Consider the following 22,497-nt stretch of genomic DNA (forward strand, 5'->3'; position numbering starts at 1 on the left):
CGTCATTTTTAGCTGATTAATTGGAGCCAGATCACAACAACATGATCATGACCTACTGTATCTGGACATGGAAACTGTTCCCTCAGTTTGCTCAAGCTCTGTCAGGTTGCATGCGGTCTGTGAGTAAACAGCTTTTTTCAAGTCCTGCCACAATTTGGATCGAGGTCTGGACTCTGACTCGGACACTCCAGGAAATTAAAGGAGGGGTTCACAATTTTTCAAGTCTGTCTTACAGTCAGGAGCCCAAATGAACAGTGAAACATGTTTTTCTTGCCTTAATCATTCCTCCTGTTCACACTGCCTTTAAGACACACTTGGAAAATTGTGACCTTATCCTTTAACATTGGTGTTTTTAAGCATTTCTTGTGTCGATTTGGCTTCACATGTATGTTTGGGACTGTCGTTTTGCTTATATGTCTATTTCTTGTTTATCCTTGATTCATCCAGTGACATTTTGCTCTGTTCACACACAGTATTTTTACAGCTATTTTTGAACCATAATGGGACGTCTTGATGGGATGTTCAGACAACGGTCATTCAACGTCTCAGTGTTTGCTGGGTTGTTATTATGGTTTTGAAGGGATATTCTGATTTGCTTTTAATTCATGTTTTTGTTTGTTTTGTACTATCACACTATCAGGGTGGGTAGGGCACTCTGTCAGTCATGTTGAAGGAGAAAGATGCAGCAGACACAGATTTCCTCATGTGCTCTGTCAACGACCCTAAATACTGCTCTTCCTAGGTAAGATGATGCTCATCAAAAATACAACACATAGTTTCATATGATTGACATGCAGTCAGAGCATGATCAGGACATGTTGTGAGTGTGGGAAAAAGCACAAATGAAACCATTTTGAGGCTGCAGAGGGAGAGGGCCAGAAGGAGGGGGATGCAAGGAGAAGGATTTGAAGAGGTTTGTTCTTTTTCTCAGAACTCCAAGATGTGTTTGGCTGTAATGAATCTTAATGTAAATTCAAGCAGGAAGACTACGTGAAGTAAATAAGAGTTGTTTTTCTGTATTGAACAACCCTTTTTTAGAAAAAGTTCTAATTTCAAGTTTCCACTCATTTTATCCCAAAAGTGTTTAATTAAGAAATAAAACATTACAACATGAAATTATTGAATTCCTTGTAGTGGCTCCTCATTTTTAAATGATCACGTGTCTTTGGTGTTGTGCTTAATATAAGAAATCATTCATTGACATTTTATTGTGACCATGATTGAAGGGACTTTGGTCACCAGGGAATAAAGATTACCCTGTAATTAAAGTCAGTGATGTTTTGAATAGATAAAATTAGATTAGATTCAACTTTATTGCCATTGCACGTAGTACAAGTACGACGAAATACAGTTTTGCATCCAACAAGAAAGCACAAATAGTAGAATAAGGTGATGTTGTTAATAAATAACATTTTCAAAACAGGTATTCCAAGCCCCAAAGGAGACAGTGAGGTATTGACACTAGGTTTGATGACTGTAATAAATATGTACAAAAACAGTGTAAAGTCCATGAGTGTGAGGGGGGAGTGGGCTAGTGCTGTGGTTCAGAGATCTGCTGGTGGGAGAATTAAAGCTCCTGTACTGCCTCCCTGATGGGAGGAGGACAAACAGTCCATGTTGGGGTGTGAGGGGTCCCTGGTAACGCTGCAAGCCCTGCTGCAGACACCGTGTATGATGGAGGTCAGTGATGTCAGGGAGTTGTTGTTGGTGTTGGGCGGTTTTCAGGGCCTTCCTGTCAGCTACGGAGCAGCTGTTGTATCACACCATGATGCAGTTGGTCAGATGCTCTCGATGGTGCAGCGGTAGAAGTTCACCAGGATCTGAGGAGACAGGAGGGCTTTCTTCAACCTCCTCAGAAAATAAAGGCACTGCTGCATGTGCATGTATAGGGCATGAACTCCCTTTTGCCCTCTCTCTCTCTCTTTCTCTCTCTCTCTCTCTCTCTGCCTCTCTCTCTCTCTATCTGGGTGTGTGACCTGCAAGAAGATAAAATGCTGCGTCAAAGTTTGGTTGAGGAGACACTCTTGATTGATCAGACCTCAGCAGACAGACATCACTGCAGCGCAGGTACGAGCTCCATTTTCAAGTTTTATTCATATATCGAGCTATAAATTCAATATCTAAAAACCTTTTAATCTTACTCTAACACTCACCTCAAAACACATGATGAGAAATGAACAGATACCTTAATGCAGCAGGTTGTTTTTGTCATTCAAAGTATTCATGTAAACATGTTATTTTGTTGGTGATAATGAAATATTTCATTGCCTTTTGGAAACAAAGTAGCAGCTACAATGTGTTACCACTGACGATTACAGTCAAAGCTGCAATCAAAAAGAATAAAAAGATCAATAACTGTAAAACTGGAGTCATTTGTTTGATACAGAGAACATGGAAACAAAGTTGTACAAGGTTGGTAGACAAACGTATGTTTGAGTCTGTGTTTTATGGTTCTTCTGCGCCACCAGTAAGTTGATAAGATGCCTTGGTTTTATCATTCATGATGATCACATCAGAGGGCATTTTAAGCTGATTAAAAACAACATGATCATCTGTATCTGGACATTGAAACTGTTCCCTCGGTTTGCTCAAGCTCTGTCAGGTTGCATGTGGTCTGTGAGTAAACAATTTTTTTCAAGTCCTGCCACAAATTCAGAATTGGATCGAGGTCTGGACTCTGACTCGGACACTCCAGGAAATTAAAGGACTGGTTCACAATTTTTTCAAGTCTGTTTTACAGTCAGGAGCCTAAATGAACACTGAAACATGTTTTTCTTGCCATAATCATTCCTCCTGTTCATACTACTTTTAAAACACACTTGGAAAATTGTGACCCTATCCTTTAACATTGGTGTTTTTAAGCGTTTCTTGTGTCGATTTGGCTTCACATGTAAGTTTGGGGCTGTTGTTTTGCTTATATGTTTATTTTTTATTCTTGATTTATCCAGTGACGGGTTGTCCTGTTCACACACAGTTACACACAATCACACTTGAAGCTGCCTAGTGCAACCACAGCCTGACCATCACTCAGAAGGTAAGGGTACCTCAGCACTGGTTTCACCACTAAGAATTTTCCTGTCAGATCAGAATTTGAAACATAAACCTTCATGTCAACTTTCTCTGACTTTTAAGTCACCACATTTTGCTGCATTGATGTCACCCTCTGTCTTCATAAGCAGTGGTGGAAGAAGTATTCAGATCCTTATGTGAAAGTACCAATACAGCAATCTAAAAATACTCTATTACAAGTAAAAGTACAGAAATGTTAACAGCAAAAAGTATCAAAAGTAAAACTACTCGCTCTGCAGAAAAATAGATTATATATGACATCATTAGATTATTAATACTGAAGCATCAATGTTAGAGCAGCATGTTACTGTTGGAGCTGCTGGAGGTGGAGCTAGTTTCAACTACTTTATATGCAATTAGTTTCAGGTATAGGTTCAGGTTTTTTCATTACTACAATACTCATGTACCCATATGTACATGAAAAGGGTTGTTGAAACAATGCCTACTCGCAACACAATAGGTTGTAATGTCAGTCACCCAAAATGACATATAGTTATGATTGAGTGACAGATGCCATCTAGCAGCTGTAGTAATAGTCAGTCAGTGGTTCAGTTCAGATGACGTATATACGTGACGTGGACAGATTTCCTCATTCAGAGGAGGAGGGTGGATGGAGGCATTAACTTAACAGTGGACTTTGCCACAGGAGACCGCTGTTTGTTTCCTGACAGTTTAAAAAAAAAAAGTAATTACGATTGTCCCCTAACCTTAACTCCGTGGTTATTATTGTAGTCATGACAACGAAAGTGGCCTAACTTTAGTAACTTTAATGCACCGCATGTTTCTTTAACCTTAACAATGATCATTTTAACCCAAACCATGATCTTTCCCTGAACCTAACCAGACCTTAACCACAGCGTTGTCACATCATTAAACATCATTATTGTTTAACAGTGATGTGTAACAGTTTTGGAAAGCACAGACAAATGATGGTCCTGCTAATTATGGCTGATAAAGGCGTGAGATTAGAAAACGCTCCTATGTGTCGTTCTGGAGTCACATGGTCAAACTACATATTTGGTCGTTTAATTTGGAGGACTTATTGTGCATTCTAGTAGCCACAAGTTTGCAGACGTTACCCAGCCTCAGATTAATTCACCTTAGTTAATAATTATATTTAGTTCAGAATTTGTTCTCACTACTTCAGTTCATCTCAGGTCAGTTCAGTTTATTTTAGCTCAGTCCACCAGCTCTGCCTCAACTAGAATTATTGTCCCCATTTATTCATGTCTGATTAATGCCACTCTATTCTGTTTCAGGCCACCTGCAGCTATGGATGTGATAGATTTCTTACCGTTAGATCCTATCCTTTCTTCATTTCGAGCCATCTACAAGCAGTGCCAGAATGTGAAGAGAAATGAGAAGCAATGCAAACGGATTGCTTTGATAGTCCAAAAACTGGAGGAGATGTTGAAGTCTATCAAAGAAAAGGATTCAAACCAAATATCTGAGAATTTGAACTCCGCTCTGTTGGAAGTCAAGCCTGTTCTGGATTCAGCTGTTGAACTAATAAAGAAATGCACCGACGCCAACGTGATGACGGCCATGACCAAGGCCCAAAACTATCAAGAAGAATTCAACAAGTTGAACGAAAGGTTCAGTGATGTCATACTGACTGTCTTTAATGCTATGCATGAACAGCTGGAGAAGGAGAAAAAGAAGCTGGCTCGGAAGGAATCCAAAATGGCTAAGAAGAAAACCAAAATAGCTCAGAAGACAGCCAACATGGCTCAGATGGAAGCCGAAATGGACCAGAAGAAAGCTGAAATGGCTCAGAAGGAAGCCGAAATGGCTCCAAAGGAAGAAGAAATGGCTCAGATGGAAGCCAAAATGGCGGAGAAGGAAGCTAAAATGTCTCAGAAGGAGACCAAAATGTCTCAGATGGAAGCTGAATTCTCTCAGAAGGAAGCCAAAATTGCTCAGAAGGCGGCCAAAATGTCTCAGATGGAAGCTGAATTCTCTCAGAAGGAAGCCAAAATTGCTCAGAAGGAAGTCAAAATGTCTGAGAAGGAAGACGAATTCTCTCAGAAGGAAGCCAAAATGTCTCAGAAGGAAGCCAAAATGTCTGAGAAGGAAGCTGAAATGTCTGAGAAGGAAGCCGAAATGTCTCAGAAGGAAGCGAAAATGTCTGAGAAGGAAGACAAAATGTCTGAGAAGGAAGCTGAAATGTCTGAGAAGGAAGCCGAAATGTCTCAGATGGAAGCCGAATTGGCTCAGAAGGAAGCCAAAATGTCTCAGAAGGAGGCGGAAATGTTTAAGAAGGAAGCCAAAATGTCTGAGAAGGAAGACAAAATGTCTGAGAAGGAAGCAGAAATATCTAAGAAGGAAGCCAAAATGTCTGAGAAGGAAGACAAAATATCTGAGAAGGAAGCAGAAATATCTGAGAAGGAAGCCGAAATGTCTCAGATGGAAGCCGAATTGGCTCAGAAGGAAGCCAAAATGTCTCAGAAGGAGGCGGAAATGTTTAAGAAGGAAGCCAAAATGTCTGAGAAGGAAGACAAAATGTCTGAGAAGGAAGCAGAAGTATCTAAGAAGGAAGCCGAAATGTCTGAGAAAGAAGCTGAAATGTCTCAGATGGAGGCCAAATTGGCTCAGATGGAAGCCGAAATGGCTCAGATGGATCGCACCCTAGCTCTGCAGCAGGAAAGAATTCACAGTTTAAAGGCTAAAACTATGTTTATTCTGCTGTGCTGCTGTGCGGTCACTGTAACTGTATACATAAAGAAGTAAAAGAATGAATGAAATCATTTGGAGGTAATGTAAATCAGTTCTTGATGATGATGTTGGTTTTTCTCACTTTTCTAACTTTTGTACAAGCTGATGATTAATTAATCTCTTTCCCTCTTTTTGCCCTTGAAACATTTATAATTTTCATTTTTCCTTATTACTTATCTGACATTGAGACAAATGCGAAAGTATGACGCCTGTGAAAAATAACACATATGATCACTGGTGGAAGAAGTTCTCAGATCCTTTACTGAAGTAAAAGATGTAAAAATACTCAAGTAACAAGTAAAAGTCCTTCATGAAAAATCCTACCACAATAAAAGTACATAAGTATTATGAGCTTGATGTAGTTTAAGTATTGCAGTAAAAGTAGTGATTTGGTCCCTCTGACTGATATATTATTATATATGACATCATTAGATTATTAATGCTTTTTGGTCCAGTGGTTCCCAACCCAGGGGTCGGGGCCCCTCCAAAGGGTCAGCAGATAAATCTGAGGGGTCGTGAGATGATTAATGGGAGAGGAAAGAAGAAAAAACAAAGTTCTGATACACAAATCTGTTTTCAGTTTTTGGACTTTTTCTCTAATCTTTGATTTTTGGTGAAATATTGGATCATTTGAACATTTATTGAAATGAAAGCATGTGAGGAGTTTAAAGACTAAACTATTGATTATTGATTTTTAAAGTATGAAGAGATGAGACACAGTCAGCATGGCTCATTGTTGGTTTGCTGTTTTTTCCTGCCTCATTCTCAATAAATTCTATATCATTTCTATATCATTTAATATCATTTTGTTATTGATCAGTACCTCACAAGCTAAGCAACAGTTACTCGTGTTATACAGTAGCTTTATCTACAGTTTCATTCGCTGTATGTTTTAGTTTCACAGCAAGCTGATTTTATCTTTCATGTGATGCTATGTATCTTACTTTGATAATTGCTTCTTAAATGAAAATATACTTTCTTATTCACAACTGGTAATTGTACCATTAAAATTAGAAAAATGTGAGTTATGGAAACATTTTGAGAACTCCTCTTGTTTATGACCTTTATCAATTTTGTGCAAAATTAAATTGTCAGAAAATTTGCTTCTATGTTTTGTTTTGTTTTTTATGTGATCACTTGTTGGCAGGGTGGAAAATTATATTCACCGATAGGAGAAAAGTTATATTAACGGATGGATTCCTAGTTTTTCAAGTGTGTCTTAAAACAGCAGTCAGGAGCCCAAATGAACAGTGAAACCTGTTTTTCTTGCTGTAATCATTCCTCCTGTTCATACTGACCATTAGAAGATCCCTTCATAATGCACTTACAATGGAAGTGATGGGGGACAAAATCCACAGTCCTCCTTCTGTGCAAAAATGTATTTAAAAGTTTATCTGAAGCTAATATGAAGCTTCAGCGTCCAAATGAGTCAAATCAAGTAGAAATCTTTCAACGTTACAGTCTTTTTAGTGCCAAAGTCCCTCTTTTTGTTACTATACTTCCACCTGCAGCTCAACAGGGAAACACTGTCCGAGGAAACACAAAGAGGAGAATTTGATGCTAAAAAGACTGTAAATGTGTCAGATATCCACTTGATATGACTAACTCAGACTGCTGAAGCCTCATATAAGCTTCACATCTACTTTTAAATGCATTTTTGCACTACACGACTGTGCAGACACACTGTGGATTTTGTCCCCCATCATTAACATTGAAAGCACATTTGAAGGAGATCTTTTAATAGCCAGTATGAACAGGAGGAATGATTACAACGAGGAAAACCTCTTTCACTGTTCATATGGACACCTGACAGCTGTTTTAAAACAGACTATCCTTTAAACCTCCAAAAACTGATTATTTGTCCACTTGGGGGCAGCAGAAACAAATAGTGAACACAGCTTTGACAGAATATTAATAACTCAACTGGACGTGCTCAGTGCACTTTCTACACAGCTGAGTCTCCAACCAAAAAAAACAAACAGTCTAAGCATTTGAACATTTTTTTCTTATTTTATTTATTGGGATCATGTACAGTGTTAAACATAAATGTTACCATTTGATGGACTGCACTAGAGTTAGTTTAAAGCTAATTTTCATCTGCAGTCCCTTACAATTAAAACATATAACAGCACAATAACAAACAGTGCAAAGCAAAAAACACACAGGACACATAATGCAAAATACAAAGCTACACACAATAGCACATCACATACACCCACAGTGTCAACTAATAATAATGTAAGCTCTTCCAATTCAAAGCAAGATTATTTGCATTCATGAGGAGACCATGCAATTAAATTTAGAGTCAGTGGTTACAGAGCTGAGAAGCTTTTTAGCAGACTTGTTCATTTGGTTTTAAATGTTGATGGAACTACAGTTCTTCATATCATCAGGTAGAACATTCCACTGAGTTGTGGCTTTCACACAGAAAGCTGACTGCCCAAATGCAGTGCGACGAAATGCTATGGTACAATCTATTATAGAGGATATTCTAGAGGATCTAATAGAACCTACTGAGCACGTGAACACAAAGTAACATCTTTGAGGAGGGGCCAAACCATTCAAAATTTTATAAACTAGGCACAAATTTGAAAATAATCTAAAATTCTCAAAGTCAGTAAATTGTATTTCTCCAGTACCCTACAGTGTTGGAAATGCATTGGCTTTTTGTCCAGAGTTTTTGATTTTGTTTGTATAAGGACTCAAGAGGTTTTATGGCTGTTTCTCCAGCCTGCCCCCAACATGTGATGCAATAAGACATATGGGAAAGAATCATAGCTGCATAAATATCTTGGCTGCATCCAAAGAGAGACAGTTTCTAATATGTCTAAAATGTGCTAAGTTGTACTTTATGGTTTTAACCATTTTTTAAACATGTTTCTTAAAGTTCAAATTTGGATCCGATGTCACACCAAGATATTTAACATCAGTGACTCTGTCAATCCCTTCACCTTTGATGAGAATATCAGCGTTAGGAGGTTGTACCATGAGTTTAAATTGTTTACATTTAGACTCAGACATGATTGATCAAGCCAGTGAGTGATCCTCTACAACACAATTGTTAGCTTAGCAGTTGCTAACTCAGCTGTTTTTGCATGTGTGTACACAACAGTGTCATCTGCATACATTTGCAGTTCTACCTCATGACACTGTTGAGGGAGGTCATTAATATATAGGCTAAATAATAGGGGACCTAACACTGACCCTTGTGGAACACCCTTTGTGCACTTCATGTTACTGGACAGTGTGTCACAAACTTTGTATCATTTGTATCACATTGTATCCTATTAGAGAAATATAAGGACATCCATGCCAGTGCTCTAGATGAGAAGTTAAATTTAGAGAGTTTCAATATTAAAACATCATGATTGACTGTGTCGAATGTTTTATGCAGATCTAAAAATACAGCACCAACTACTCCTCCTTTGTCAAGTCTTGATTTAATTTGCTCTATTAAGTGTAAGGTAGCAGTTTCAGTGGAATGATTTGCTCTAAAGCCAGTATTGACCAAAATTGCTTGGATTAAGAAATGTTGTTCAAAGACAACTTTCTCAGCAACTTTTGGGAGTTAAAAATAGGCGCGACAATGGCACATTTCCAGTCATCAGGAAAGGAGCTGTGTTTGAAAGACAAGTTAATTAAATGAGCAATGGCGGGGGGGAATATACACATTGTTAGTGCTAATTTTAGCAGTGGAGTGGTTCAGAATGTGTAATTTTACCAACAAAGTTAACTAAAAATGTACACTATTGTTCTGTTGTGACAACAGATTTATGTTCTCATCAAAAACAGACATCATATCACATGATTTAAATGTCTTTCTTTTGTATTTTCTTGGTATACAGAAATATATAAAGTACAACAAAGCTTATAATCTGATACAGGTACAGATCAGTGCTGAATACTAGAAACATTCACAGATCTAAAAGTGTAGGTTCACATTAAAAAGTATTAATGCATGTATCAAATACATGACTTAGCCCACATAGCTGACTATGTTAACACTGTTGTTGTTCTAATTACTTTTAGTATTTAAAAAGTTTAAAAAAGTTTAATTCTAGTTACTTTAAGCTTGTTAGTCAATATATACGGTTCAGCTTCAAAACAAACAATTTGCGTGATCCCCTGAAGAGGCCGGCAGCTGCTTCACTGAGGGAAGGCTCCAACTTTCTGGACCAGACGCTCTGAGAGCTCAACACTATGAGCAGAGTGTTCACCAGCATGGCTGCAGTCTGCCTTCACCGTGGAGGAAGACATGAAGGAGCCGACTGCTTCCTTCTATTGATCCTCAGATATCTACTCGAGGAAGATAATTAACCACATCTATAAATTCAAGGTCATATATCACTGTAGATCTACCACAAACATGTACTGTGTTTGCGGAAAACAAAAACCAGACATTCATGGATAAAATCATATCAACAGGTTTCATGGAGGGTCCCTCTAGACGTGTTTTGAGACATATAAAAATACTCAACTACTCTACTAAATAACTACTATTAACTAAAACTGTCAGAATTTAACCAAAAGCCTTTGATCCTTCTGTGAACCACAAGGTTTAGAAATAAAAATACTAACATAAATTAAGGGAGACTGAAAATCCTTATTGAAAGTTTGTTTTATTTCATTGTTCCTTATACAATAATTACAATTATGGAAAACACTTTAAGATAGAAGATGAGAAATACACGGACCTTTGAATGGTTTATAAGACACTATAGTTGTAAGTCATGAAAGGACGTTTTTAAAAGTTTATTTATGTACTTGTAGTGTCAACAATTATAACTTCTCCTGTATTTTATATTATTACAGCTGTGTTTTACAATATTATCATTCATTATCTTTTGAAACACCAGTATCCAGATACCCACGTTTATCAGTTTAAGGGCTGCAACTAACAATTATTTTTATCAACACACTGCAACACATCTGCCCAAATCACTGAGCGAAAAACAGTTCCTCTGCAAAAAACAAATTATTACCCTCCATCCCCATCACAGCTGTATAAACTGCGGTGGTGGGTTGAGGCCTGGGGGCGAAATAAGGCATAGGGGTTTCTGCAGCAGAATAACAGACAGGGGCCATGGCACCAGAGTAAGGTACAAGGGCCCAGTCGTCATCGTCATCCTCTTCCATATTGTAATCTTGAAACATCCTGCGCATCATGCTCCCCTGCTCCACCTGCAGAGCTCCGCAGAGGATGTGGAACGTGTCGTTGAGGCTTTCATTCACACTGTTGAACTCACTTTTGCACTTAAACAGGTTCAGGAATTTGGTCTTGGCGCATTTCCTGACCAGCTCCTGGGCTGTGGTCAGAGTCGTGCAGAGGTTCCAGAGAGCACTGTTCACATTTGGGGAGATCCTGTTCAGCCCTCCTTGTTGGATGGACTCCACCAGCTGTTTCAGGGCCCGGACTCTGTCTGCGAGGCGTCGGCAGCGTTTTTTATTGGCCTTCACCTCAGAAATCATCCACAAGATGCCCTTGCATAAGGTCAAGATTTTTCCTACATGTTTCATGGCCAACTGGAGAAAACACAGAAATGAAACATAATGAATCAAAGATAAAAGTAATCAATGGTCAATGAATGCAAAATAAATCCTGTTGAATTGAGCCACAGAAGTAAAGCACATATATATGTATATAAATATGAGCCTTATACTTTTACTTTATATGATGTAATTGTATTTTTCCGACACAAGAACAGTTCCTTTTAGTATACTGTCAATTTCTATATTTTGATGGCTACATTTTATGTCCACAAATGCAAATTTTCTAAATATCCACCTAGTTTGCTGCCTTTCCTTGCAGAAATTCAAAGTCTCTTGCATTCTTTAAGCCACATGAAGAACCACAAAGGTTCCATACTACTGTCTTGATACTCAGAACTCACTTGTGTAAACCTGTAATCTTTTTTTTCATTTATTCTCCTCAGCAGGGCCATTTTTGCCTATTTGCATTAAGTGACTGCAGTGAGCCCCCTAACTACCAGGAGGCTGGTGGGGTTTTTTTTCATGGACATGGGGCTCCCATATATGGCTAAATGTCTATATTTTATATAGTACTTTTATCCTATATTTTAATTTAACTCATCTGCCTGTTAGACTGATTTTGTTTACATTAGTTTATCATCAGTTATATAGTGTAGCGAAAGTTCCTGTTGGAAGAAATACTTTAAGTCCCGCCCCTCCCCACACTTCGCAGTGAGGAAAAAGTTGATGAGAGCAGATGTAGAGAAGAGTGTGGAGAGAGAGAGAAACTATGTGGATATTAAAAAGTGTAAAAAGTTGATAAATGTGTATGTAAAACCGAGTCTTGTGGGCAATTAATTTTTAATCAATTAATTTTTCAGTAGCTAACTCCTGTGGTCAGCATGAGACAGTTAACATGTAGTACTACAGATAGAGTGTGTATGTTCAATGCAGAAATATGTGAGCTACATCTATTACATTTTACTGCTTTGAGATATTACTGTGTTCACTATAAGTTGTACTTAAGTATTCTGAATTGCTAATTGAGTACTTTTGCGCTGGGTCATAATGGTGTTAATGTGCATAGCAGCACAAGACTTCTAGTTTCATGCTGTTAGTGTGATAAACAATTTTATTTGTGCATAATGGGATAATATAGAAGTGGAAGCACTTAAATGTTACTTCTATTATAAAAAAAAATCAGGAGTAAGAAATGAATACTGTGTATTGTACCTCAGTCCGTGCTTAGAAATACAATAAATGTTATTTCTAAAATGTTAAAATGGTTAAAATGTGTTTTTTTTATTCATGATTGATGTTGAAAAGAGGAGAAACACAGTTCATAAAAGAAGCTACTGTACAGTTAAAACTATTGAACTCATTTAATTGCTATAATGTTATATTGGCATATTGAGAGTTTAATGATGTGTTGATGTAATATGGCTATAGATAATAGAGACTTGACCTGAAATAATTGCCCTGTTGTTGTATAGGCTTGGTTTTTGAGACTCCCCAAAGACACCATGCCTTGGACCTTGGATTCTGGATCTACTCCTTGATGAAGGGGATGGTGAACCACCATTTGTACTTCATCTACCCAGGGGAAGACACCTTTCGTTCATCCCTTTAAGTGGTGACACCGTTGCAGTAGGACCCTTTGCTTTTATTACCAGTTGCATCCAGAACTCTCAGAACTAAGAACGGATCCAAAACTGACAAAATCCCATGATCCTGTCTGTCTTGTCTTTATAATGAAAGTATGATCTGATGCTATTCCATCAGGAAGTCATCTTAACTCAACTTCCCAGAAGGACGGAGGAGGCAGAGTTTGCTGTAAATCTTTCTAACTTCCCACAAGTGATGATCAGACAGTACTGCCCACATTCCACAGAGATATTAAATCAGATGTGGTTTCATGGCCTCAAATACAATAATTAATTTCTACCATTCTTGCTTTCTGCTGACTATGAAATCCTTTGAGGAAAAAGTGTTATTATCATTATTTTCATTTGTATCACCATCCTTTCCTGTTTTGTATACTTGTACACCAAAAATCACAGCATGCACAGTCCTCCCACTACTAACGCTGTCTTTACAGGTCTCTCTAAAAAATCGATCAGACAGCTGCAGCTGATTCAGAACGCTGCTGCTCGAGTCCTCACTAAGACCAAGAAAGTGGATCATATAACTCCAGTTCTCAGATCTTTACACTGACTTCCTGTCTGTCAAAGAATTGATTTTAAAATACTGCTGTTGGTTTATAAAGCACTGAATGGTTTAGGGCCAAAATATATTTCTGATCTGCTTCTACGTTATGAACCATCTAGACCTCACAGGTGGTCTGGGACAGGCCTGCTTTCTGTCCCCAGAGTCAAAATTAAACATGCTCCAAATATCTGGAACAAAATCCCAGAAAAGTGCAGGTCTGCTGCAAATTCTGTTCTTTTAAATCAAGCCTGAAGTCTTTTCTGTTTGCTACTGCCTTTGATCAAATAATTATTAATTTCTTACACTGCACTGTATGCAAATGCATATGATCAGTTATTCACTGATGCCACGTGTCTAAAGCTTCATATAGATTTTTTAAAATTTTAACTGAGATTACACATTATGTGCAATAAACATTTCAGTGCAGCAGCTGCTCCAACAAACTGACAGCTGTCTTGTGTGCTGTCATGGTGTCATAAAAAAAAACAAACAAAAAAACAGCTTCCACTTGCAAGAAGGACATGCAGAGGTATGGAGGCCCATTTCCGCCAATGTGATGAAAAAATAGATCTTGTTATTATATTGAGAGACTTTCTCAAAATAATGACTTAGTATCTCTAAAATAATAACTCAGGGCCAAATCCACAAAGAATGGATTGCACCCGCTAGTAGCACTGTGAATTGTGCCACCTCTGCACCTGCAATCTGCCCCATTTTAAGGTCCTATTATTAGATTTTGCACTTATGATATGCCCGTGCAAACAGGCCCATAAAGTTTTGCAGCTAAGTGCAATTTGCCCTTGTTTTACATCTGTTTGAGTGAGTGGAGCTGTTTCAAGTGTTTCAGGCTTTTCTCCACATTTCAGCACACATATTGATCCATAATGGTTCTGTCTGTCTCTGTAAGAGGGAGGAGACGGAGAGAAACTTGTTAAAGAAAACCTGCTAGCGAGCAAGTTAGGTTCTCAGAGTCAGTTACCATCATGGTAACTGACCCAGAGTTTAAATTATCTCTCTTTCTGGAACTGAAAGCCCAGAGTTTCACTCATCTCAGGGTGAACAAACTCAGAGTTTTCAATAAACCTGCTTTCTAGAATACAGCCCTGATGGAGCAGACAGACAAAGAACAACACGGCCTCAACATGCTCTTCAAATATGCTCTTACATCACTCAAGAATTTGATTTAACTATTGATAAATTAGGTGTGACACCAAGATAAGAGACAGGTATTGTTAATTGCAATAATGCATGAAGATTTCTGAAATGATACAGTAACTCTTCTCCCCACCTGTGACAACATGCAATGTCGTTAAACAGGTCAAATGGTTTCTGTAAACAAGGATACAAGTACTGCAAAGGTGTGTAAGAGTGCAAAGGGGCATGGACTACTTCACAAGTGATCTGACATCAAATTATTATGTGACCTCAATAAACATCTGTCTGTCCCAGTGATGATTTAAATGGGTGAATAGTTCATTTAATTCAAATTGTAGGGATTTGTTTCCACTTTCACTTATGTGTTAAGTATTTTTCTGTTGATCAGTGTCAAAAAAGGTAAATTTATCTGCAGTTATTAAAAGTTTTAAAACAATAAAACATGAAAAATGTCAAGTGAAGTACAGGGTGCTTTTCTACTGTGGTGGGTAAAGTCATGGTTGCAGTCAGCTTCCACTGTTTAGTTTCTCCTGTTGATTCTCAGATATCAACTTGTGAGGTCACATTGCTGCACGCTTGACAACATATCACTGTAGATAACTGGGTCAGACTATTCACTGTGTTCTAGTTTGGTCTCTCATGTACGGGAAAAATCTCATTTACAAAAAACCAGTCAGATGGGTCAAAGTGAACCACAAAGAAAGACAAACTAACACTAAAAACACAGATTCAAGAAGACATTAGCCGAGCCAATATATAAAAAGGAAAACAATACTAATACAAAGTGAGCCACTAATAAAAGAGCAATCACAGCTGATGCACTTAAAACAAGAAGAACTTAAAATACATTAGAACTTAGAGATATAGCAAAGCTGTCACAAATACATCCAATGTCATAAAAACATGCAACTATCACATCTTTGTCATGATTTCTTTTCATAAAGAGCAGAAATAGGGGTGTGTAGGTGTCAACAAACTGCTGTAGCTACAAGTCATCGACAGACAGTGAGTTGTTAGCAGTGGTATTGAAGAGTTAGAACGTGACATTTGTAGGTTTGTTTATATGCTGTTTAATGTGCTGCAGCTGATTGCTAATTAGCTATCAAGCTGCTAACTGACGTTAGTGGTGAATGTTTGGTGGCTTGTTCAACAAGCTAAGCTGCAGGACAAGACGTGTGTTCATGTTTGTAAGTTAGATAAGAAGGAGACAAACCTAATGTGGGTTGTTCAGCGTCTGTGGTTCTTGTGTTGTGTAGCAGGATGCTATCAGGCTCAGTGTGACCTTCTGCTCTGCCTGTGATAGAACGACACATTATCACTTTATGCAAAGATTTGTTTAGCTGTATCAAAAACTCCAGCTATGTAAGCGGATGAACAGTATTTAATCGAATCCATCATGGAATCAAATAATTTAAAATATAATTTTCTCCCCTTTGGTGTCTGATTTTTTTTCAGAGCAGATATGTTGCTGTAGCAGACAAACAAATGCTGTTTAAGTTCAGTTGGACTTTAAAGACCTTGCAAGTATATTTTACAGTATGTAGTATGCAATTTTCGCAGTGTCCTCATTCTAAGTTACCATTCTGAGAAGTAAGCCAGCCTGAATGATCAGGTTTTTGGAAAGGAGTCTTGTATAGAGGGCGACCCTCTGTAAGGCTCAGAATCCAATTTTTTTTTTTTTTTTTTTGCCTCCAAGTGACTCAGATCTGATTCATATCAGATCTGGATCACTTACATATGTGGTCCTATCTGATTTATATCTGGTCTCTGGCTATGTGACCGCTGTCAGAACGATCAGATCAGACTCTATGTGGTTTTCTTAACGTCTCATTTCTCTGCATTTATCGCCTGTTGTCATCATTCAGTTTCGGCACCTCACAATTCTGTAAAAATTAATATGGAGGAGAGCAACAACAGCAACGGAGGTCAATGGAGAAACAAAGAAGTTTCACATTTGTTGGACATTGTTGGACATTTACAGCCACGTCATCCATGTTTATGATTTGAGGTTTTTATTCTTGTACACATGCGGCTCACATTTTGGTTAAATCTGAGCATGCCTTGCAGTTTTGGACCTCAACAGTATTCACACTGGAGTCACATACATGCCATTGACGAACATGAATGTGAACCAACAACACAAAAAGATCAGATCTGACTAATCAATCAGAATTGAGCATTAAGGCCTGTAATGAGAACGTAGCCTATCACACAGGATGTGAGAATGAGATTTAAAATTTCTTATAGCATAATCTTTCTTTTAACCTCTGACAACAAAATGTATTTTCCTTCTGTCAGCTGAACCTGACATGGTACGATCTAAAACTGTGCACACATGCTGGCTGTTCTGAAGAAAACACCACAAACTGTTCACATGATCATCTAATGGCTACTGTCACCTGAAGAATATATCAAGAATTACAGGACTTATGTCTCAGCAGGATTTGGAAAAACCATCCATTTATCTTCAGTAGACTCGACTACTATAATTTTGTCTTCACAGGTCTCCCTAAATAATTGATCAGACAGCTGCAGGTGATTCAGAACGCTGCTGCTCGAGTCCTAACTAAGACTTATTAAGTGGATCATATCACTCCAGTTCTCAGATCTTTACACTGGCATCCTGTATGTCAAAGAATTGATTTTAAGATACAGCTGTTGGTTTATAAAGCACTGAATAGTTTCTGATCTACGTCATGAACCATCCAGATCATTTCAGATCAATATTTTACACATAAAACACTTGATTGGTTTGTTATATATGTACTGATTATAGATTAGACTATTCAACAGTATAATGTGTTGAAAGCATTAAAATGTTTTAGTGAAGAAAGCTGAAAGTACAGAGACTGACTGACAAACGTTTGTCTGCTCTGAACATGAACTCTGTACTTTGTGGTGTTTCAGGAGGAAAACTGCCTCAAATAAACTCTCATTTTAGTTTCACATTTTCTCCAAAAGCTTTGAATGAGATCCTGAGATGAAGACAGAAGAAAACACTTTGCTCACTGTTGAAATAATAACTTTATTGATTATGTAAAGCTTCAGATTGTTCACACATCTGATCAGTAAAGTCTGTTAAATGACTCTTGTTCAGTGATTTCATGTACAGATTCACCTCATCCACACAATCAGTTAGTTTAACCCAGAATGTACAAGAACATAATAAATGATTATTATCATGATAATTACAGTTTGATTGTACATTTCTTTATGAATTTACAAAGTGATGAGAACAAAATATCAATGATGAAGGAAGTTCTGCTGTTTTCTCTGTTTAAGACGCTGAAGTGGAAGAGAAACAACAGCACACAAATACATCAATACAAACATGAAACTAACATTTAGAACAAAGAGAAGTTCACATTTTCATCTGAAGAAACGTCAGTGAAGGTTAAAAACATCATCATGAGCAGTGATAGCCTCCATGAATAAAACCACACAGCAAAAAGTGACATTTAAAGAAACTGAAAACATTAAAAGAAAAACAAATGAAAAGAAAATAAGTGTTGACAATCCCAGTTTGATTGACAGCTGATCTCTGTGCAGTTCAGAAACACCACAGCAACGAGCTCTCAGAAACAATGGAGACAAAAACATGAAGAATTACAAGAGAATCTGACACATGAAGTCTGAAATGACTTCTGTCTATTTGAGTTTACACAACTCAGCTGTGGCTCCATAATAAAGATAAAGTCCAGCATAGAGAGGCTGAGTGAATGTGGTCTGGACTCTGTGGAGGAGAGTCATGGTTTCAGAGACGCTGTAGAAGGACAGAATACCTGCTGTGTGATCCAGGTACACTCCTACTCTGGAGGAACCAGGACCTGAGACGGGAGTTTGGATGTTGTTGAACCAAAATTCATAACTGTTAATGTTACAATCTAACATCCAAGATTTGTCATTAAATCCAAATTGACATTCCTTTGAGGTTCCTGCTCTGCTGATATTCTTGTATGCGACTGCTACATGAACTCCCCATTCCCCTCTCCACTCCACCTCCCAGTAACAACGTCCAGTCAGACTCTCTCTACTCAGGACCTGACCATGTTCATTGAATCTGTCTGGGTGATGAGAATAAAACTGTCTTATGCATGTTGCTTTTCTGTTCCCCTCAGATAATAACAGACGTGTGTTTGCTGTGTTTGGATCCAGTGTGATTTCACGTGAATATTTTAAGAATCCAGCTCTGGTCTTGGGTTCTGCTTCTGACAGTAAAACGTCCACTTCAGTCACTGCCAGTGAGATGTTTGTCCATTTCTCCCTCAGGATGTCCTGTAGTTGATCTCTGAGCTCTAACACAGCTGCTGTCACATCCTCAAAGTATCTCAGAGGACGGATATTGATGCTGGATGAGTCTGTAGATGCACTGAGTTGTGACAGTGAGGGGTAGTTGTGTAGAAACTGGTTGTGATCCTCTGTGTGTGACAGCTGCTTCAGTTCAGCATCTTTCCTCTTCAGCTCAGTGATCTCCTGCTCCAGCTTCTCCTGAAGCTCTTTGACTCGACTCACTTCAGTTTCCTGCTGGGATCTGATCTGCTGCTTCACATCAGAGCTTCTTTTCTGGATGAGACGGATCAGCTCAGTGAAGATCTTCTCACTGTGCTCCACTGCTTTATCAGAAGAGCGATTGACGGCCTCCACCTCCTGTCGAAGCAGCTTCACATCTTTCTCTCTGTCCTGGATTCTCTGCTGGATGTTTTGTCGACTCACCTCGAGCTCTCTCTGCCTCTCAGTCCTTTCTGCTGCAGCTGAGACTGTGTCGTGGCCTTTATGTTCATCCACAGAGCAGAGATAACAGATACTCTGCTGATCAGTACAGCAGAACATCTTCATCACCTCATCATGACGAGAGCAGATGTTCTCCTGGAGCTTCTCTGAGGGGTTGACCAGCTTGTGTTTGTTAAATCTAGGTGATTCATAATGAAACTGGAGGTGTTTCTCACAGAAAGAGGCCAGACACACCAGACAGGACTTGAGGGCTTTCAGCTTCCTCCCAGTGCAGACATCACAGGCCACATCTTCAGGTCCAGCATAGCAGTGATCAGCAGGAGCAGCTTGGAGTCCAGTCTTCTTCAGCTGCTCCACTAAAGCTGCTAACATGGTGTTTTTCCCCAGGACAGGCCTCGGTGTGAAGGTCTGTCTGCACCGAGGGCAGCTGTAGATCTTTCTCTGATCCTCTTCATCCCAGAAGCCTTTAATACAGCTCATGCAGTACCTGTGTCCACAGGGAATAGCCACCGGATCCTTCGGTAGATCCAGACAGATGGAACAAGAGAAGGTTTCTCGGTCCAGCTGATCTCCTTTCTGCGCCATTTCAGCTCTCAGTGGTAACGACTGTCTGAGTTTCACTTCCTGACAGGTGAAACAAGTTTGACAGCTCTTGTACTACATCACATGTTGGTTACATCACATGTCCAGAGTGGAGCTTGTTGTGTTTGAGATCAGGAAGAAGAGGGAGGGCTTATCAAGCATTGATTCATTCCAGGTAGAGGTGCAGTTTTAAAGGGATACTGGCTGCTTTTCATTTGGCTAACGTGTCTCCTCGCTGCCCTCACTCACATCTCAGCTCCTCCCAGCGAGGACGGAGAAATTTAATTCACCAAAAGGGACGTCCTCACTCACTCTGGCCTTATTTTGAGGAGACGACAATGACGCACATCGTCTCCCTGTCAAATATATAGAAGTCAGCTATCAATATGTAGAAATTATTACAGTTTAAACTCTAAAGGTTAAATTTAAAATTCATGTACAATTAATTAACAGTTTAAACTGTTTCTTAATCATTTCTACATATTGATAGCTGGAAGGAAAACACCTGATAACAGCTCCAATGTTTTATCATTTGATTATAGATCTACAGCATCGTCTGGCTGTCATAGAATGAACTGGTTTGAATCCTACTTAAAGGACAGGGACTACTTTGTGTCTATAGGTAATTACACATCTCAGTGGACAAAAATGACCTGTGGAGTTCCACACGGCTCCATTCTGGGGCCTCCTCTTTTCAACATCTACATGCTTCCACCAGCTCAGATTATGGAAAACAACAAAATATGTAACCACAGTTATGCAGACGACACACAAATTTACATAATCATATTACCCGGGGACTATCATCCAATAAGTGCATAATGACAATAAGCATTGCATAACTGCATTGAACAAATCAACGATTGGATGTGCCTGAATTTTCCTCAATTAAGCTAAAGATTAAGATAAAATTGAAGTAATTGTTTTTGGAGCCAAGAATAACGATTCAGGCCGTAATGTTAAAAACCACAAACCAAGCCAGAAATTTTGGTGTCGTCATGGACTCAGACCTGAATTTCACAATTACAAAGTCAGCCTACTATCACCTGAATAATATATCAAGAATAAAGGACTTATGTCTCAGCAGGATTTGGAAAAACTTGTCCATGCATTTCTCCTCAGTAGACTCGACTACTGTAACGTTGTCTTCACAGGTCTCCCTAAAAAATCGATCAGACAGCTGCAGCTGGTTCAGAACGCTGCTGCTCGAGTCCTCACTAAGACCAAGAAAGTGGATCATATAACTCCAGTTCTCAGATCTTTACACTGGCTTCCTGTCTGACAAAGAATTGATTTTAAAATACTGCTGTTGGTTTATAAAGCACTGAATGGTTTAGGGCCAAAATACATTTCTGATCTGCTGCTACATTATGAACCATTCAGACCTCTCAGGTGGTCTGGGGCAGGCCTGCTTTCTGTCCTCTGAGTCAAAACTAAACATGGAGAAGCAGCGTTCAGTTTTTATGCTTCACATATCTTGAACGAACTCCCAGAAAACTGCAGGTCTGCTGCAACTCTCAGTTCTTTGAAATCAAGGCTGAAGACTTTTCTGCTGCTACTTTTGAGTAAATCAAATAATTATTCATCTCTTACACTGCACTGTATGCAAATGCATATGCAGGGCTGGTGTCCATTCCAGAAAGCAGATTCAATAAACTCTGAGTCTAACCCTGAACTCTGAGATGGGAAACTTTGAGTTTTCGGTTCCAGAGCTGCTGATCAGAGTTAGTTTAATCAACTCTGAGCATGTTCACTCTGAGTTTTAATGGTGAATGAAAAAAGCCATCATCACTGGAGCTCCGATACTACGACTCACCATGGCAACAGGTAAAGAAAAGGCAGAGCCTCCATTTTAATCCAGCGGACATAGAGATATTAATGCATGTGTATGTGGACGGTACATATTTATGTTTAAAAAACAGAGCCTGAGTCAGAGCGGGGAAAGGTGTCAATAAGTTAACACAATAAAGTTTTATTCAGTGTTGTCCATTAATTCATCATTTATCAGACTTACATTTCCTTAATGATGATAAAGTGGAATCTGACTGTGTATCAGGCTGCAGCTACATTACATTTTAAATATATTTGTTCTGCTTTAATCTAATGTGGATAAAACACAGGAGGCAGCAACTGAAGATGAAAAATATAGTTAAAGATTTTAAAAATATATAGATCAAAGACACAGAGACATGACTGCCTCAAGCAGCAGATTTTGAAATTTTAGACATATTTGTATCTTGACTCAACAGCATTCAGTGATGCTCCTCAATCCTGCTCACTCAGAAATATCAACATATAATCTCCAATATTATAGGAATGATGTTCCATCAGTGCGACCAGTGCTAATGATATGCCAGCGCAAAAAGGCCCATAAAGTTTTGCAGCTGAGTACAATTTGCCCTTGTTTGTTTCCAGTGTTTCAGGCTTTTCTCCACATTTCAGCACACAGATTGGTCCATAATGGTTCTGTCTGGCTCTGTAAGAGGGAGGAGACAGAGAGAAACTCAGGGTTTGTTGAAGAAAACCTGTCAGCGAGCAGGTTAGGTTCACAGAGTCAGTTACCATGGG

The 22,497-nt window shown here is 38.7% G+C and overlaps 2 protein-coding genes across 5 annotated transcripts in view; one reads left to right on the forward strand and one right to left on the reverse strand.

Annotated features, from left to right (window-relative positions):
• The window catches only part of LOC137183519 (golgin subfamily A member 6-like protein 25), a 36,967-nt gene extending 31,094 nt beyond the window's left edge, over nt 1-5,873 (forward strand). For 2 of the 4 annotated variants that reach the window (XM_067590652.1, XM_067590653.1), the window contains one exon: nt 4,329-5,873. In XM_067590652.1, the coding sequence (XP_067446753.1) occupies nt 4,342-5,799 (1,458 nt within the window). In that variant the 5' untranslated portion in view covers nt 4,329-4,341 and the 3' untranslated portion in view covers nt 5,800-5,873. Of the gene's footprint in view, nt 1-1,772; nt 2,068-2,948; nt 3,035-4,328 lie in introns of those variants that run through there. The other 2 variants (XM_067590650.1, XM_067590651.1) reach the window with 2 other exon arrangements.
• Nucleotides 5,874-17,628: 11,755 nt separating this feature from the next.
• On the reverse strand, nt 17,629-19,932 carry LOC137183522 (tripartite motif-containing protein 16-like). Its single transcript, XM_067590661.1, has one exon. The coding sequence runs from the start codon at nt 19,930-19,932 to the stop codon at nt 18,265-18,267; it is 1,668 nt and encodes a 555-aa protein (XP_067446762.1). The 3' UTR covers nt 17,629-18,264.
• Nucleotides 19,933-22,497: the final 2,565 nt, after the last annotated feature.

The sequence above is a fragment of the Thunnus thynnus genome, chromosome 5 (assembly GCF_963924715.1).
Source record: "Thunnus thynnus chromosome 5, fThuThy2.1, whole genome shotgun sequence".
Taxonomy (NCBI): Eukaryota; Metazoa; Chordata; class Actinopteri; order Scombriformes; family Scombridae; genus Thunnus; species Thunnus thynnus.

What these genes read in the sequence shown, in the direction of transcription:
- LOC137183522 (XM_067590661.1), bottom strand. Translation starts at nt 19,932, where the DNA reads ATGGCGCAGAAAGGAGATCAGCTGGACCGAGAAACCTTCTCTTGTTCC.